Below are 18994 nucleotides of genomic sequence, written 5' to 3'. Positions count from 1 at the left end.
TCAAGCCAAGCCTCGTGCTCCATTGGAAGGCACGGTGGGGGGGGTGTGCAGGGGGTCTGCAACCCAACGCCCTAATTAATGACATTTCCCCCACTGCACTGGGCGAGCGAGCAGGCACACTGTGTGAGCAGCACCGGATATCTTTTAAAAGACGGAAGAACGAGACGGAGACAGAGGAGGAAGGTGGAGTAGAGGGCGGCTAGGAGGAGGTGGTGGGGGGGGGGTCTCTGACTCTGGTTCTGGCGGAGGGAGTGAGTGGAAGGGGGGGGGGGAGAAGGATGGTGGGAGAGGGAAGGAGGAAGAAGGGTCTCAGGCCCCCAGTGGTTCGTGAGTTTTGCCCAAACTAAGCTCGCGAGGCCAGAACAGGGGAAGTTACCAAATAAGCCGCCGTGTTTATTGAAATGTTCAATGCATGTGAGCCCGGTGTACGCAATGGAATAATTTTTATCATTTCAGATAAAAGCACACACCCCCCCCTACCCCCGTGTTTAGGGTAAACTGCATATAAACAAGATTACAGGCCAATGAATGCGTGCAAACTTATCAAACATATCTGGCCCTGCTTTCCCATTCCCATAACATGCAAAACCATACAGGGCTCGTCTTTGTCTCGTCTGCGATTCACCCATACTCTACGTAACGATGTCCTGCACAATATTGAGCGCGTCCTCTGGAGAAAGGGGGGGGGGGGGGGCTCTCAGTGTTTTACAGTCAGCCTGGGTCTATAATTATCAAAACGGTGCGGGCTACTGTGATAAAAGTTCAACATCGGCGGCAGCAGATCTCGGTACACAATTCGACTGCCGCCACCACGGAAATGCGGCCGTGAATTCCTGGGCTGCCGAGGTCAAACCCGGACCTGACCGAAAGGCACTCCGCTGGCAGTGGCACGAGCAGGCAAATTGTAGGGCCACTTCACCTATCCTGAACTTATCGTTTTGGATCCCACTTCATGGAAATGTCGTTAGGTTTTATTCTCAATGTGAAAAAGTTCACCCTGAAAATGACGAACACCGCTTGCTCGAAACCTTTCTAAAACCTCCGCGTTATCCTCCCCTCGCATGTTATCTGCCCGCTGCAGGGAGTTGTGTGTCCTTTAGCACAACGCGTGAGCTGGATGGTTAGCAAATCGAATTTATTTTACAAACCAATGTGTGTTGCTGTATACCATAGAGCATGGGCAAGCTGTACTAACACACAGGACAGCTTAAGAAATGGATACTCTAAGCGTATTTAAATTTACCAACCTACTGTTAATGATTCATGATCCAGCACCCACTGATTCACTCCTGTTGCTCTCTTACCGGTGATCAGTCACCTCCTTATCACTCTTCTATCGCTACGACTACCATGGTTAGCGTTCCCGTTAACGCCACTTGTCGATTCCTCCACCCAAGTTGAGGACGCTGCCCAGCAAACAGCGGCTGTTTCGTCTCATCCACACGGTGTACAACCGCCACACTGCAGGTCATAACAACTCACTAACTCACTCACCCACTCACTTAGCCACTCACCCACCCAATCACCCACTCAATCACCCACTCACACACTCACTCACCCACCCACCCAGTCACTCACCCACCGACTCACTTACCCACTCACCCACCCACTCAATCACCCACTCACACACTCACTTACCCACCCACTCACTTACCCACTCACCCACCCACTCAATAACCCACTCACTCACCTACCCACTCACTCACCCACCCACTCACTTACCCACTCACCCACCCACCCACTCACTCACCCACCCACTCACTTACCCACTCACTCACCCACCCACCCAATCACTCAACCACCCACTCACTCACTTACCCACACACTCACACACTCACTTACTCACTCACCCACTCACTCACTCACCTACTCACTCACCCAATTACAAATCTCCTGCTTTTTCACTCACACTGCTCCGCTTGGAAAGCCCCATCAAGTCGTCTCTTTACCCAAGTTCTCACAACCTTGCTTCATGGCAGAGTCACTCTTACTCTTACCGAAAACACACTCACTAGTACTGCCTGTCTCTCGCTGCTTGGCTTGCTGGGAATTTGGGCACTTACCTTTGGCAACCGTGCATTATATCCAGAAAGTGCGAAATTTAAGTGAATGAAACTTACGCTATTATTCAAGATATTCCCCCGCCACACGAACATGTCCGTCTCTTCGGTGTTGTAACGCCTTACTACCAGAAGCGTAGACTTATCGAGGACATGTACGCTGACATTTCAAGACATCTGCTCGTGAATTGTAACAAACTCGCGACCGTATAGAACCCTTTTGCACCACTCAAAAACGAACTTCTGCGTGAAAAGCACACATCACCGGGCTGTATAGCTAATTATTTGAATATTTCAGCTTCTGTGAGATTTCCATTCGCGATAAAACTCATTGCACACTGCACTGCTGTCCAAAGGCGCACGGCACACTGTTGGACATCGTATTGGAAATAATTTCGTCTCAGTTCAATGTTTAGTTGTGTATATAATGGCGTTGTTCGTGCACGCTGCATCTCACGATCGCTAAGGAACCACAGACAGGCGTTGAGCCAGGACCAACAATTGCCCAAACTCTGCAGTCCTCTATAGCTTAAGATGTTCTCAGCCAATCGTTGAGTGTTTATACATGTAGGAGGAAAACCGGAGCACCCGGAGGAATGTCAGGCATGGCACCCCATCCAGAAAGAACAGATTAAGTTAGATCGCACTTTGATATACCGCATTTTTCCTGACAAAGCCAGGGTATGCCACCTCGACATATTTGTGCGATACACCAACCCTAGCCTCCACAGTCCCAGATCATGCGTTGTGCTCCATCACCATTTGGCTAAACACCCAGACGACTCCGCACGGCTGTGATGTCACTGCACGCAGGGGTTGCCAAATGTTGCCAGGAACACTCCTCGATCTTTGAGTGATCTGTAATGTTATTGGATTATCTAGAACAAAAAAGGTTAACCTTGAACCACCCATGTGGTTGATTGATATCTGTTTAGTTTATAAGGTTAAATATATATGTGGAATATCATTTCCCAGTGAACATAAAACTGGTTATATCAAGTGAAACAATTGAGTAATTTTGCTTATATACACAATCAGCGATTTGTATCGTTTTCAAGAAAATAACAAAATAAAGAGGCAATCCGGAGTAGGCTGGAGTGATTTTATAAAATCGAAAATGACATTAAAAAGCAACACACCAGTGTTCCTAAATCAGTATACATTACCTATGACGCATGGCTTGGGAAAAAAGGGTCTTTGCAAAGAAAACAGGGCAAAAGCTGAGCAAGTGTGCAAAGCAGCATGGAGTATTGTACGCTTGGAATCTACCCTCAGGAGACTGAAAGAGAAGCACGTGCATTCGAGGACACAGGCAGGTTAAAGACATCGCAATGACTGTGAAGAAAAGTGAGTGGACTTGGGCACAACAGATTTGCAGAAGAGACGTCGACTGCCAGTGGTAAAGTTAATTAGCGACCGAGTGGCAAGTAGAAGGAGAGAACACACACTGAAGATGACTTGAACTGCAGAGATGGAGTGATGAAATCAGCTCAGGCATAGGAGCTAAATGGTTTGTCGCATCACACGATCGGGAGAGATGGCCTCCACCCAGAAGCAGATCAAGGCTGATGATGGTGCAATTGATATAACACGTTTTATGCACTAAATATATTTTTTATCGTGGTATTTTATTGTTTTGAAAGGATATAATTCTTGTCGCCAATATATAATAACGCAAACCCCACGCTATCGTTAGGAGCTGTGCAGAAAATGATTGAACAAATGAATGCAACGGGCAGACTAATTTGCCGTGCTGGGGCTCTGAGTCAGCACTCGTGCAAAGGGGCTGGAGGCAAATGAAGCGCGTCTCTCTGAGAATGTCCACTGTCATTCCTTCTCGCGACGTGTCCTGCCGAAGCATAGTCGGTATGGTGTCTGTAAAAGGCGGTACTCGCGTCCTCTGATCCGGGTCTTCTCCTTTCAGTCTCTCAGCGGAATTCCAAGCTTGCGACACCTCGACACGCTTCCGCGAAGCCCTCTTTTGCTTCCGTCCCATGTCCTTCACTCGCTGTCCACGTTTGCGATTCGTACGAGCGAGCGAATCAATTCAATGAAAATTAACAGACCGATTCGCCGAGTCAGGACACTCCAAGTTACGCGCTTACGCGGAGAGGCTGGACGCAAATGAAGAGTGTCTCTTTGTAGGGCATGTTTCACGGTCCCAGGAGCGCTCTCCCCAACGAATGGGAGATGGAAAAAAAGACAACCAAGAGTGGGAGGTTTTTTTTTTGGGTTATGGTCAATTCATTCTTACTCCATCACTGGGAACAAAGGCACCCCAAGCTACCGAGTGGTAACACATTAAGCCGACAGTTTTAGTGAAAGGGCCCATTTGTCGCTCAGAGGCCGGAGCCACGTGAAGTGGTGGTGCCAGCCTTATTGGTGTTCTTTTTGGCGGTCCGCCCCGTTCAATTCATTAACTCTCAGTGAGATGACAGATAGAGATGTCGACAATAGATAAGGACGTATTGTGATGACAGCAGAGGACTATAGATGACACAGAGATGTAGTGAAATGAGAGTGTGATGTAGACCAAGAGGCAAATTATTAAGACAAGAGAAGAGAGATAGACAAGACAGATACAATAAATATAAATTTGCTTGCTTGTATTAATATGCTTGTTGAGTATATCAGGATATGAATTCGAGATGATATTTAATGCACCCATACTTTTGCCAGGAAACCCTTGGACTGCTTGGGGCCCTGTGCATTTGCTTGGTTCGCTTAGCCCGAGCGACGTCAATAGCCAACGTGGATACGTAGACAGAATGGGAGGGAATGCAGTAGATGCTGGCTCTAAGCACAACTTACATAACCGCAGTTATGGTATACCCATCACATCCTTACGTTACACTGGCAGGGGGAGGAGGCAAAAGGCAACATCTGACGTAAGCACACGACATTGGATATAATCTCACGTGGCCTTACTCCCAAAGGGGTGTGCTTATACCCAGCTACTACTGTGTCTGGTAGTGGCTGGCCAAATTGTTGTCCAAAAAGGGCCAGGCTTGTGCTCACAAAAACACGGAAAAATTGACAAAGACTTCTGAATTTTTCAATTCATGCTTCAGAAAACAATGCAGTGCCTACGCTCTTCCTCGTGGACGTGTTGAGCAAGAGGCGAGTGAACGAGGGGAATATCGCCCCGCTGCTGCATTCGCTAGAGTCTCCACACGCCAACCGCGGCCGCCCGTTATGCACGCTGCACTCCGAACCCGGCGGCCCGGAGTTCGATTCCCTGCAACGGACGGCGAAACCTCGGTGGCAAAGAGGGGTGATCTCCTTGAATTGGTCTTGGCGCTTCCCTCCTTCACCGTTGCGCACTGACTGACGAAGTGTCTGGTCAAACAACCCACGTGACTGACGCGGCGTTGGCCGAGACCTTCACCAAAGGGGTGGATTGACAAAGGGTCGTCGTTTATTATTCTAATTATTGGTACGCAAGCTAGGTGAGCTACACGGATAACATTTTGTCACGTAGGCTCTCGTTTTTTGGTTTAGATCGCATAAAATTTAAATGTGTCGTTTAACCCGCCACCACTCGACACAGCCAATTAGTATCGAATTCGTATGTTTTGTTTACGTGACAAACTTTGCTAATTGGCTGTGTCGGGTGGTGGTGGGTTTAACGACACATTTATATTTACGCGATTTAACCCCAAAAACCTCTATTATGGACGGATAGCATTTTCTGCTTCATGTTGGTTTGGAATGAAAATGTCACAACCTACACTCTCGAAGAAAAATGACCGGTGGCTAACTCATCGTCACGTGTTTCTTTCCAATTCACATGCCGCTGTAATGTGCACAGTGTATCGTGTTTATGGTTTCTTCACGGCGTCTATTCACGAATAGATGCGGTGTGAAATCTCGCTCTGTGATGGATCTCGCCGTAGCAGTGTCTCGGAACTTTGTGCTATGTATTTCGCATTTTTGTTGTATTGATGTTGTGCTTTGTGGCACTTCGCAGTGTGGCTCACGGATCGGTTAGAAGTTCTTCTTCTGGTGCAGTTCACTCAACGTAAGCCTGCCATAACCCATTTGCAACTTTACACACTATAAGGCTTACAATGCACATGCTGCCTGTTACATTCATATAATGAAGCAAACTACAAAGATAATGATGTCATGCAACTTACCGTGCAGTCAATTACTCCGGAAAACATTTACACAGAGCATTAATTGAAGGGGTAATAGCTGTTTACGTACAGATTTAATTGTTGCGTTTGTTATTTTCTACATGATGTTGTCGGGAAATAAAATATTTACGGGAAATTTACGAGAAAAGCTAATCGCGATACCACAACATTTAGCAAAATGGGACGATACGCTTTTTAGTGCATCTTATACCGTACAATATATATAGTTGTAGTATCACCATATTGCAGCAACCTTAACAATGGTAGAACGGTGATTGTTCTCAATTGTGTATTTTGTGGTAACTTATTATTAAGCTTATAGATGGGCCTGTTAATACCTTTATAGGGTACGATGTAACTATACTCTTTGGTTCTATTGGGTAAAGTCACGTAGGTGAAAATAAAATAACAAAAAATCACGACGTTTCGGCCACAACACAAGCGGCCTTCATCAGGTGAAGGGACGCGACTGTCTGGAGGACAGCGCTGGAGTGGAAGAAGCCACGCTTAGATCACGACCTTTAAGCTGTGTGAGAAGAAAAGACCAAGCGCAGTTACTTTACGCTTGGTCTTTTTCTTCTCACACAGCTTAAAGGTCGTAATCTAAGCGTGGCTTCTTCCACTCCAGCGCTGTCCTCCAGACAGTCTCGTCCCTTCACCTGATGAAGGCCGCTTGTGTTGTGGCCGAAACTTCGTGATTTTTTGTTATTTTATTTTCACCTACGTGACTTTACCCAATAGAACCAAAGAGTATGGATCCTAGCAGTCACGAAAGCTTTAAATCTAGGATACGATGTAACTGTCCACGTGGCTTTTCCACTGGACCTATACACTTAAATCATCTAGATTTAAAAGTTATTTCTTTAGAACTGCTTTTTGTCTTTCGTTTGTTGTCCTTCCCCGCACCTCCGATTAGCATGGTTGGCTACGTATGGTACGAAGGAAGTTCAACATACATGCATACGTAAGCAGGTCATACATGCCGATTAAAGACTGTGAGAGATGGCGGCAACTTAGGAAATCCGTCATCGAGCAGTGGGTAGATCATGGATGATGATGATGCAAGGAATGCTATCTGAAGTTATTCTGCCACTCAACCATTTCCCCCCCCCCCCCCCATTGCGCTACAACAGAGTGATGCTTCTCCTATTGTTTAAAAGTCACGATTGAATAATTTGTTGATACAAACAAAAAATGGTCGAACCCATTCTTATACACGCGCAGTTACGTTACTTGTAGATACCGTAAACACATAAGTTGCTGTGATAATTTGTCACATATTGAACGACGTGTGTTATTCTTCTGGGCTATGGTAATCTCCTGCTCTGTGCTTGCACGGATGCCTGTATATTTGAAGACGGCATATGTCTCGACCCCCGTGGTGGGATGGACTTTACTCCTCGTCCTCTGGTTTTTTTTCCCCCTATCCACGTTTAGAAACACGCTCTTTGCTAAAAAAATGTCCACACAATAAGCCACTTCGTTGAGCTAACATTTGTGACAGCCAGGTCGCTTCTGAAAAAGAGCGATAAAGCTCAGCGAATCCTTGCCTGGTAAAACCCAAAAAATAGTTTGCATACATCTTCACTTAAACACGTTCATTTTCTTCCCACGTCATTCCGGTGAAGGGCAGCGCTATCGAAAAGGACGCTGCTCAACGTTGGCCGACGATTCCGTTTCACGCGCGATTATAATTGCCTGCAGCGTAAACTAAGCGAATTTTACACGTGTCCGTGGCAACAGGGTAATATTTACGTGAAGGAAGCCGGGACATACATTAACGCTTGTGTGCCGACCTGTGATCCACAATGGGTTTGTATAGAGGCCGGAGAGCAGCTGAGAGAGCGAGTGAAACAAGAAAAGATGCAACTGTATTGGACTACGAACCATGCCACGGATAACATCGGTATCGAGCGATATCTGGACTGGTGCCGATCCCTCTCTCATCGCTAACCCGCACCGACCAGCACGGTGAAGTATGATCAAAGAAGTCTACTGCAGGATGGATCAGTCATCTGAACCAATACATCCAGCAGTGGGTCGACAGAGGGCTAAGTATGCATAATATGAAGCGTAATGCAATTATTCATCATGACGTGTCCAACTAAGATGAAGAAAAACAGCTAATTTAACAATTCGCTAGGAATTACAGAATTATTCATTCAGGATGGTCCTAATCCACATTTCATGACTGAAATGTGTCTCTAAGAAGTGGCATACATCTCTGAGAAAATAACTCGGAGATCCTGGAGGAAAATCTAAGCACACAATTGGATAACATGTAAATAATATGTTGGAAATCTACTTGCTGTGCTGTCCCCTGCACAGATGATCTCAGTGATGTGATTATCAATTGCGTAGGAGGGGCAATTGCACCATGGAAAATTGGACAGAGGCAGCCTGCACATGACACTGTTATCAGGGTCCACGCCAATCACACTACACCACTCAGTAGTGTAGCGTGTAGCGTATGGGGATATGAAGCTGGAGACCTGAGTTTGATTCCCAATCACGGCTAACATCAGTATTTAGTGATATCTGAACCAATCCTGGGCACCTCCCCTTTCATTAGCCCACACTCACCAGCGTGGTGAAGCATGGTCAAAGACCCATGATTGTCATTGTGCGGGGCAGCATTCACCCAGGAGTGGATGGATTTGTTTCAAAAAACAAGTTTACAGCAGGCATGTATGTTTGCTGAACTTCTTTAGCACCGTACGTAACCAACCGTGCTACTCGGAGGTGCGTGTTGTGGTAGCAAGACGCAATTGTACCGAAAGCGTGCGTCACACACGCACGATGGCTACATCCCTTCGATGTTCACCAACCCTTGCTCCGAAGTCCCTGCACTTTAGAGCGCGAGAGGCATGGCTTCGTCGTCAAGGATGTGGTGGAACGCCCTCGGCTATCTGCGCGACGTCGCGTGAGATGGACCGTGTCCAGACAGCAAGCCCCTAGCGACCACTCCAATCGCGGTATCTGAACGTCCGTACTTGGCCCACCGGCTAGCAGCTTCAGTCTCACGTCAAGGGACTTGACGGCCTGCCACGGCTAAGCGGGCCGTCAAGGGGTGGGCGCCGTCCCACGAAACCCGGCCCTGTCACGCTGCCAACGCCGCGTCCCGAATGGGCATCCTGGAAAATGTTGACGACATCATCACGAAAGGCAAAAACAACAACGCAACCCAAGAATAAAATAACGAACAATGGCGCAGTAATACAATGACAAGCTTTTTTTTTTCGTTTCGTCGAGGTATTAGAACCATATATGGGGTGGAGCGGTGGTTCACTGGCGAGCGTTTTGCACCATGAACTTGGGGGCCCGGAGTTCGATTCACGGCCGTGGATAACATCTGCGGTGAGTGATATCTGAACCGGTCTCAGGTGCCCTCAACTCCCTCCTTCACCGCCCCCCTCTCCACCTTCACCAACCCGCAGTGGCCACTCAGAAAACTCCCGCGACCAAAGCACACGGGGGAGGCCTTCATCCAGTAGTGGATTGACAAAGGGTGGAGGAGGGGGCTTGGTGAACATCGTTATTATTATAGCACAGTAGCGTATGACTCTTGCTCCGGTTCACTTTATTCTGGGAATTATAAATTGCATCCACGGCACGCGAGTCATGGAGACGTCGGTGGGACGTATCTCTCGACTGGTAACGTTTGACCTCGGTACATGAACGGGAATTTCTCGTCAACTACACAGCCCCAATCAGAACTCTCGTGAACGCAGAAAAACGGACAGGCAGTGATTTCCACGAACACATTCGCACAATCATTAAGAGATGTGGAAAATACATTTTGTCATTCGTTAATTCACACTAAAACGCTGCCACTTTTTTATTCCCTTTGTAAATTGTTTGCAATAAAGAAGATTTCGGGAAAACATCCATCATCTTCATTCGCACGAATAAATTGCAACGCAATCATTCAGTGTTTTACCCAGCTGAGATCTACACGCGCGCACACCTCAGACAGATGAACGTAAATACGCAACTCGTCTCGCTCACTCCGCTTCCTCCCCTATCCCTCACTGTCCCACTGCGTCGTCCCTGTCTCTCTCCGTCGCTCGCTGTCCCTGTCTCCCTCCGCCGTTCGATGTCTCTGTCTCTCTCCGTCGCTCGTTGTCGCCGTCATATGCTGGCGCCAGGGAGGCGCTGTATACCAGTGCGCACAAACTTGTCTACACGAAACAGTCGACGTTTTTCTGTAACCTACGTAACTCGTCCAAACGAGCTAATGGCTGCAGATATCTGACATGTGAATACTGTACCGTTCAGAGTATCGTGGGGGTCTGTGGTCACGCGGTTGAAAGGGCACTACGCTAAGAAACATGAGTTGAATTCCCAGTCACAGCTAAGATCAGTGGTGAGTTATATATGAACCAGCCCTACCGCCTCTCCCTTTACCAATCCTCACTAACCGGTGTGGTGAAGTATGGTCAAACAACCACCATGGCCAGACACAGTCTGGGATGGTGGGCAAGCCATTCCAGCCAGCAGTAGATTAACACAATGCCTGTATGTTAGTCATACTTTCATACATTACTCATTGTTTTTAATGGAACTGTTTTTTATTGCCACTGAAAATTGAACTACTCCGCACATGTTTATTGAACGTCATAGCGATGGAGGAGGATGGTGAGGGTTGGCTGATAAAAGACCCGTGCAAAGACAGACGAGAGTGCAGCTGTCACACAACTGACATCAAACTCATGGCCCGTGCGCAAAGAACCCTACCCCGGCAAGGCTGTGAAGCCGAAAGGCATGAGTCAGCCTAGTCAGCCACACAGAAGATTTCGCAAATCAAAGCAACATCTTTTTGCAAGTTTTATTTCTTTCGGATCATCAGCTCGGAATAGGCTCACGTCCCAGAGGCTCTGGCGCTGGCTGCGCGTGGCGTTACAAAGTGCAAACCCTCTACCATAACTACTATCACACTTCACTGGCCCCTTCAACTCTCCCTCCTCTCCATCACCGCTGCACCAAGCAAATTCATACTCAGCTCTCTAACGCCGGGTGAATGTGTGGGGGGGAGGGGGGGGCAGCGAGGGGGTGAGGTGGCTGGGGCGGGGGGCCGAAGCTGTTGAAGGTTCAGGCCTCCTTTATGAGATCTCATCTGCGAGTCATTTGGTACACAGCCTGTCTGTTGCGGCATTTACAGGTGGCTGGGAATGTAATACCCCGATGTACGTATCCCCATCGCCCCCTTCACGTCATTTCGCAAATACGTCGTCGCTTCGGCTCCTTCACCCACTACCCTGTACATCGCTTTGGATTTGACGTCGTTTCGATATTCGTCGTCGCACCTCTCAGGAACGCATCCCCGACGTAAACCGGGGTATTACTGGTGGCACATTATTTTGTTGAAGCGTTGGGTGTCGAGCTGTTAAACCCCTCGTTTGGTGTACAGGAGGTCGTGGGTTCGATCTCGACCCTGACGCCTGCTGCTGCTGCTGTATATTTGGAGTTTCCACGTTTTCCCCGTGGCCGCGTGGATTTTTCTCCGGGTCCTCCGGTTTTTTCCCCCCCTCCACATTTAGAATCAACATCACGCCTTCAGAGTAGTTGTTGGCTGCTCTACATTTCCACACGACGAGCCACCTCGTTGAGTTATCATTTGTACCCGGGTCGTTTCTGGAAAAAAAACAAATAAACAAACAGCTACGTAGCTTCAGCGAGCCTTATCTGCTAACATAAAACAATACATATAGTGTTTAAGTTGATCAGACACGCTGGCGGCGAGGGAGCCCGTGCGGGATGAACGAGAGCGGATCGTCTCCGTTGCTCGCTTGTGCTTCGCGTTTCACGTTTGTTTATAAAGTTTGTTTGACATCGGTTGAGGTCTTCTTGGCTGTGTCGCCTCCCCCACACACACAGACACCGAGTTGTTGAACGCCCACCCACCGTACCCGTTCAACGAAGTCACGTTTTACAGAGTAGCTGTATACCTCCTGAGTGCAAGGACAACAACAACAACAAGCACCACGCTCAATGTGCCTTGTTTGTTTGGCACCGATGGAAGCGCCGCCGTACCGAGCGAGTGAGTAAAAACCAAACCGAACCGAACCAAACAAAACAAAAACCCGACGACGAAGACGACGGCCGACGCCACTTACTTGCGTTTGCGCTGCAGCTTTCGCCTGATGAATTGGATGGCCGAGAAATTATCCATTGTCAGAGCGCGTAACCTGCGGGGTTCCGCGGCGCGCGAGGCATTCCCCGTGGCGCGCCAAGGCTGCCGCTTCAACCCCCTGCGCCGCCCGCGATCGCGCGCCTCTAAGAGTCGCGGGCAAACTTCATTCATAAATCTTCACTGCCCTCCTCCACACACCCCCCTCCACCCCCCCCCCCCCAAGCATTGAGAAGCATCGTCGTCCAACCGACTGACCGACCGACTGGTTAGTTTCGAGAGTGTTCAGAAGAAAAAAAAAATTATTGCTTGCTGCCTTCGTAAAAGTTGGGGTTTTAAAAAAAAAAAACACTTGCCCGCAAAAGAAAGAGAAAAAAAAATCCCACCACCAACAGCAAAAAAAAAAACCCGCCTCGTTGGCCGCATTCACGAATCAGATAATAACTCGGGGAAATGGGCATCTGGCGCGGACGGCTGCGAACTCAGAAGGGTGGGGAGGAGGGGGGGTTAAAACGCTACTTGAAATGAAAGCGCGCGGACGAAATGTGCACGGCGCGCTCCGCATCATTGTCGCCGTTTTTTTTGTTTTAACGAGCCGAGCCTCGAGGGCGCTTCTTCGGCAATGTTTTTTCGGCTGTTGCTTTGCTGCGTGAGGAGTTGCAAGCGGGCGGTCGGCTGGAAGAACAATGGCACCCTTTGAGCTTTGCCAGCAGACGGTGAAACGCGGCTTTCCTCCTCCTCCTCCTCCTCCCACCCCCCAAACTCTGGCCCAATTTAGTTTGGTCCACAGTCTTTTCCGCCGAGCAAACTGCTGGGCAAGAACTTTGTCTCTGCCACCCCCAGTGCCACGGAATGACGGCGGCAGCGTTTAAAAAAAAAAACTCGGCATTTTCACGACGATTAATGATGGCACTTATTTCTGGGTGGTTAATTACTCACCAGAAGAACGCTTGTGCCTCGAGCACAAACAGTACTTGTGCGTACAACTAATGCATTTCTCGTTGATAATTACACACCGCGCAAATGATATGTACCATCATCCAATCATTACCTGCGTCAAAATCTTTTCACGGCTTGTCGATTTTTTGACAAAGATGTCGAGGGTTGTTTTTATCCCTCCCCAACCCCCCTAACCTTACCACCCAACTACTGTTCATCTGTAAAAATATATATAAACCCATCTGTATCTGCATACTGTAAATGTGTGAGCAGAAAAAAAACCACATAAATCTTAATGATCAAAGATACGATTGCTTCACTCACAAGTTTTTTTTGTTTACAACTATAGTGGGCGCATCTCCAGCATCACGCCCTTTGTAGCTTGCCCCTCACACTCCATTGGGCATGTGTGTTTTTTCACATACTCAATACATGAACATTATGTAATTCATGTTATAACGGTGGCGCTACACACACGCACACAAAAAAAAGAATGCTCGTATAACTGTCGGTATGAGTGCTGTTAGCGAGCACTTATTGATTTCCATTAATGAGCTCGCTCACGCCACGCACACGCACGCGCGCACAATGCCACAATTGTGCACCTTTTTGGAGTGGCAGAGAGATATAATTAGATGGTAATGAGATGGTGCCCTTGTTCCCTCCACTCACTCTCCATGCGCCCTGTCCCATTTTCCTTTGACGTCAGGAAGTTCCTAAATTAGTTCACATCGTAGCCTTGGAGACCAACATTAAATAAGCCATGAGAGAGCGCTCGGGGAAGGCGCTCCGTGGGACAGGTCACAGCCCCGCGAGGCCCCATCCCCACCCCCTCCATGCTCTTCTATTAAACTCTCTCTGCCCTTCCAACCGCTCCACCCGCTAGCCTTGCATCGACCTCCCACTGCTCCCTCCCCTTGCCCTCCTAACCTCCATAACTCTCCCACAAACATAAAAAATCGGCGATTTCCTGCTGCTCAAATGGGCAATGAGGCGGTGGTCACCTCCTGATTACGGCACAGAAGCCAGTGCTGGACAGTTCAACATTCCTGTGGCGGGTGCCAGTCTATTGGGGCCACCAAGGTGGCGAGATGTTAACTCCCTCGCCTGGTATGCAGGAGGTCGTGGGTTCGATCCCAACCTTGAAGCCTGTATATTTGGAGTATGCATGTTTAATGGGTTAGATTTTGAAGCTCTTTCATCACAATCTATCCCACCCAGGTGTGTCCCATTTGAGTAGTGTAACGCGGTTGGCATGCTGCCTTGGTGCAAGTCATGAAATGGGGGGCCGTGTCCACCCTTCTCCCCTCCCCGCCTTTCTTCCTGGCACCTGGACACCTCTGGCCTGTGGGGGCCTCAGTTCAGTTGTGCCACCTGCACACTCAATAGCTCTGCCACTGTCTCAATCCCATCTTTCCAAGTACTCTCACACCACGCCACATCACACCTTTATAACAGCTACACCTCTGCATACTCAGACCGAAAGTATATATCTTTCTCCGGCATGTGGCTTGCAAGGCCCTTTGAGGTCTGCACAAGCGTGTCCATTTCATGCTTACAAATCTAACGTTTACCCCTCCTATCCGAATGAAACATTCATTCTCGGTTAAGAAACCTCCTTAAGGTCTCCTTGAGGGTCCATTCTATTTACCAACCTGCTCACACAGCCATTAACCGGTCTTTGTGACTTTCCCCACATGTTCAGCTCGAGTGACGCCAAGGTATTCGGAATCCCAGGCTGAACTCCATTTCACGTCGGAAAAGTTGCATCGATTTGCATAAAAATAAACGTGCATATGTGTGTTTAAAAAAAAATAAACATTCGCATACAGCCCTTTGTCAATACACTGCTCCATGAAGGCCTCTTGCGTGGGTGACGGTGGTTGTTTTTTCCATACTTCCTTATGTGGGGTTTGGGTGGGGGGGGGGGCACAGGACTGGTCCAGATATCACTCACCACTGATATTAACAACGATTGGAGAAACTCGTCTCGCCGGGTTCAGAGTTCGCTGCGCTAACTGCTGCACCAGCGCCAAAGCGCCACCCCCTCGACAAAAGGGCGCACGGTGAACGAACGAGCCGACTCCGCTCATCTCGCGTGCACCACCCACGCCGCCCAGCGCGGTGAAGTATGGACGAGGGGAGCGAACCTTCCACCCCGAGCTCGTGTGGAGCGTGCGCGCGACCTTCAGGAGGGGTTTGGACGGAGGGGGTCACGAGGGGTTCTGCGGCTGACGGCCACAGGCGCCGGCGATGCCGGCAACGCTCGACGTATCTCTCAGCCGTGACGCATCGTCGTCATCATCATCATCATGGTCGTCGTCATCATCATCATCATGGTCGTCGTCGTCATCATCTTCGTCATCATCATCGTCGTCATCATCATCATTGTCACCATCGTCGTCGTCATCATCGTCGTCGTCATCATCGTCGTCATCATCATCGTCGTCATCATCATCATTGTCACCATCGTCGTCGTCATCATCGTCGTCGTCATCATCGTCGTCGTCATCATCATCATCATCGTCATCATCATCGTCGTCGTCATCATCATCATTGTCGTTGTCATCATCGTCGCTACGGCGCTGAGCGACTCGCAGAGCCATGCGTGACGACCGCCGTGCGCGCATTCCGCGAGCTGGCGCGTGCGTGCGTGCGTGCGTGCGTGCGCGCGTGCGCTGGGTAACACAAGCCGCTGTTGTTTGCGCGCTCGGGACTGGTGGAGCGAGAGATCTCTGCCCTAGAGAAACTGCAGGCATCCGAGTCAGGAAATGAACGAGAGCCCCACTCAACTGCGGTATGCCAAGGACAAACTTCCGCTCGGGCCGGGCTTGGGGCTAAGAGGCTGAGAGTTGAGGGCGCCTGTTGGAAGCATTTATTTCGCCAGTAAGCCCATTTTTATTCTATGGTTCTTTCGGTAATGTCACGTAGATAGAAAAAAAAATATTGACAATATTTTTTAAAATAATATTAAAAAAATATTTGTAATAATATAAAAAAAATATTTATAATATTATTTTAATAATGTTAAAAAATATTTGTAATATTATTTTTTCTATCTACGTGACTTTACCGAAAGAACCATAGAACATGAATTCCTGCAATCACGAAAGTTTTAAGTTAAGCCCATTGTTTACTTGTTGGATGGTTGATTCGGTTTGTTTGCGGATTTTTTTTATTTCAAACCGCTTTTGATGCTGCTGGTTTGATAAGCAACTGAGACGCCGCACTTTATTATTGCTTCGCCTCTTTAAAACTGTTTGGCTCGTGTTATTTTAAACAGCCGATCATCCCTCCGTGGTCGATAAAAACGAGTGCCGTTTTTGTGGGAGAATATCAGCGGTGTTTGTCCTCTGGGTCGACTCGCCCTTGCCATAGGAATGTGCAATTTCAATCACCGGCTCAGGGCTGTAAACGAGAAAGGAGCATCGCCTCGTGGCTCATTTGAGCAAAGAAATCACCTTGGCATTTTGACTCGAATTTTATTTGGGCATTCACGCACATGTCACTTCACGCATATGTCACTTCACGTCAAGTACTCTGCAAAATCACATTACTCACATGAAGTGTGTTGTATAAATAAATAAGACTGACTGATTGATGACGACCGATTGACACTTCTTTCCAGGGGTTTTGTCGCACGCATTTTTTTCCCCTGCGTTCATCTGGAGGAGGGAGGTTCGTGTTATGTTTCAGAAAAATAAACACGCGGCATGGAAAGAGATTTTTTTTTCTCTCCCGAAATGAGGCTGGAAATGTATTGTGTTATACAAACACAGGGACAGCTTAAAACATTGGGCAAAACATTGCTTAATAGTTTACCTAGGAATGCCTTCGAGCGTGGCGCTACACCCACAAGTAAAACTTGATGATGCGATCAAACCGCTCACCAAACTGCTCACTCCCGCTGCCCGTTTAACAACTTCAAAGAACTTTGTGGGGGGTTGCCTTAAGAACATTCTCAGAGACATTTGGGCGCCCATCGACCCTACCCAGAATATGCAATACCAGTTTAGTGAGTCAAAGGAATAAGCACAATTGACCTTCAGAACTTGATTGTGTTTACGAAGAACACCAAATTGGGTTGAGTTGAAGCATTAACGGCATTATTTCCTGTGTGTTGTAAGATTGATGGTGACCTATGAATTTTCAAAATATCTGCTGGAATATAATAACAATAATAACAAGAATAATGACTTTGTGCGTTTCTTTTTTCCTCCCATAGCTATTTCACTCTCGAAACTGGCTCAGGCATTAACATTGAAATTTAAGAATCGTAAAGGTGTCTTTGTCTGGGTTAGTGCACCTGTGGGATTAACATTGAATCCTATGAATGTTAAAGTTACCTTAGTCTGACTCTGAGTGGATTATCGTATCAATTGTAGGTATGTATGTATGTACGTTGAACTTCTTTCGCATCGTAACGTCCAATGTTTATATACTTGTTTATATAAGGAGGGAATGTTTCTGAGATTACGTTCACCACGAAGTTGGAGGGATGAAATCGATTGATGTGCAGGGGTTGGATGTATAGTTTGTCCCACAACACTGTGGGAGATAAGAGACGACTTGGGGAGGCTTTCATACAGCAGTGGATAGATCATGGCTGATGATGATGGAATTTAAATATTAAGTAAACGTATGAATACAAATGTCAACAAGGTGATGCTACAGCTCGTGCGAGCCATTGACCTTCTGGTGACGGATGTTTATCTTTAAAATGAATTGTTGACTTAATATTTTTCGCATAATAGGAAAACCTCGGAAGCAGTTCCTCCAAATAAGCCAACATCAAAGTAAAAGTTGCAAAATCACCTTAACAGTTACACATTGGTCATAATTTTTAAAGTTACTGTAACAGTGAAGAGTAAAAAAAAAGTGGCTTATTCATGAAATAGGTCATTTGGCTTATTTGATCATCACGGTGTTCATAACAAACATTAATGTTATTTTATATCGTCTCAAAATGCTACATGGTGTCAGAATATAAAAACGCCGTAAAATATTTTACACGCGCAGTTTTTCACAGAGAGGCGTGGGAAACCACAGACAAGCGGAAAAAGGCAACCAGAACTGGTATCCACAATTTGCCGAACTATGTGGTCCTATATTGAGATGCTTGGCCAACTCCACGTGCAGCCCTTTGGCCAATCCACTGCTGGATGAGGGCCTCCCCACGGCCATGCATAGTACGTTCAATTCGCAGCAGTCGCCCATCCAAGCGCTATCGTGGTGTAACTCCACCGAAAATCTGTGGCGTGGATCTTTCAAATGTATTTACTCCAAAACGCATTCAAAATAAGATCCCCAGAGTAAAAGTCGTGTTGATTTATCCAACCCAGGTTTTTTTTCCCCCTCTGAGTAAAACTCTGTGGCTTGTTTTTAAAACATTTATCACGGTCGGCAGTTCTTTTTTAAACAAACTCAACAGGCATGCAGCTACATTAACAATGTTCACAAGACGCCATTATTATTATTTTTACCAGTAAATAAAAAGCAAGATGGATCGTGTTAAAAGTAACATCTTCTTTTGATGTCCTGTGTCCATGATGTAAAATAACAGCTGAACAATTTGCAGTCTTGGCAATTCCGCTGCTGGATGAAAGCCTATGTGACTGACAACTATGTTGGTCACGTGGAGTTTTTTTTTTACCATACGTCACTACGCCGGCCATTTTTATTTTAGGGTGGTGAAAGGGGGGGGGGACCGAAGATCAGTTCAGTTG

At 47.4% G+C, this 18994-nt stretch overlaps 1 protein-coding gene across 7 annotated transcripts in view; it reads right to left on the bottom strand.

Moving 5' to 3' along the window:
- The window catches only part of LOC116948926 (3',5'-cyclic-AMP phosphodiesterase 4C-like), a 312029-nt gene that overhangs the window by 141421 nt on the left and 151614 nt on the right, over positions 1 to 18994 (bottom strand). Inside the window, exon 1 of one of the 7 annotated variants that reach the window (XM_032966202.2) lies at positions 12316 to 12497. The exons of the other annotated variants lie outside the window; for them this stretch is intronic. Coding sequence (XP_032822093.2) covers positions 12316 to 12371 — 56 coding nt within the window. The 5' untranslated portion in view covers positions 12372 to 12497. Of the gene's footprint in view, positions 1 to 12315; positions 12498 to 18994 lie in introns of those variants that run through there. 7 annotated transcript variants of the gene reach the window in all.

This window comes from Petromyzon marinus, chromosome 35 (genome assembly GCF_048934315.1).
Source record: "Petromyzon marinus isolate PM22_M1 ecotype Great Lakes invasive population chromosome 35, UKy_Petmar_22M1.pri1.0, whole genome shotgun sequence".
Classification (NCBI taxonomy): Eukaryota; Metazoa; Chordata; class Hyperoartia; order Petromyzontiformes; family Petromyzontidae; genus Petromyzon; species Petromyzon marinus.
This window is presented reverse-complemented; position numbering and strand designations above follow the sequence as displayed.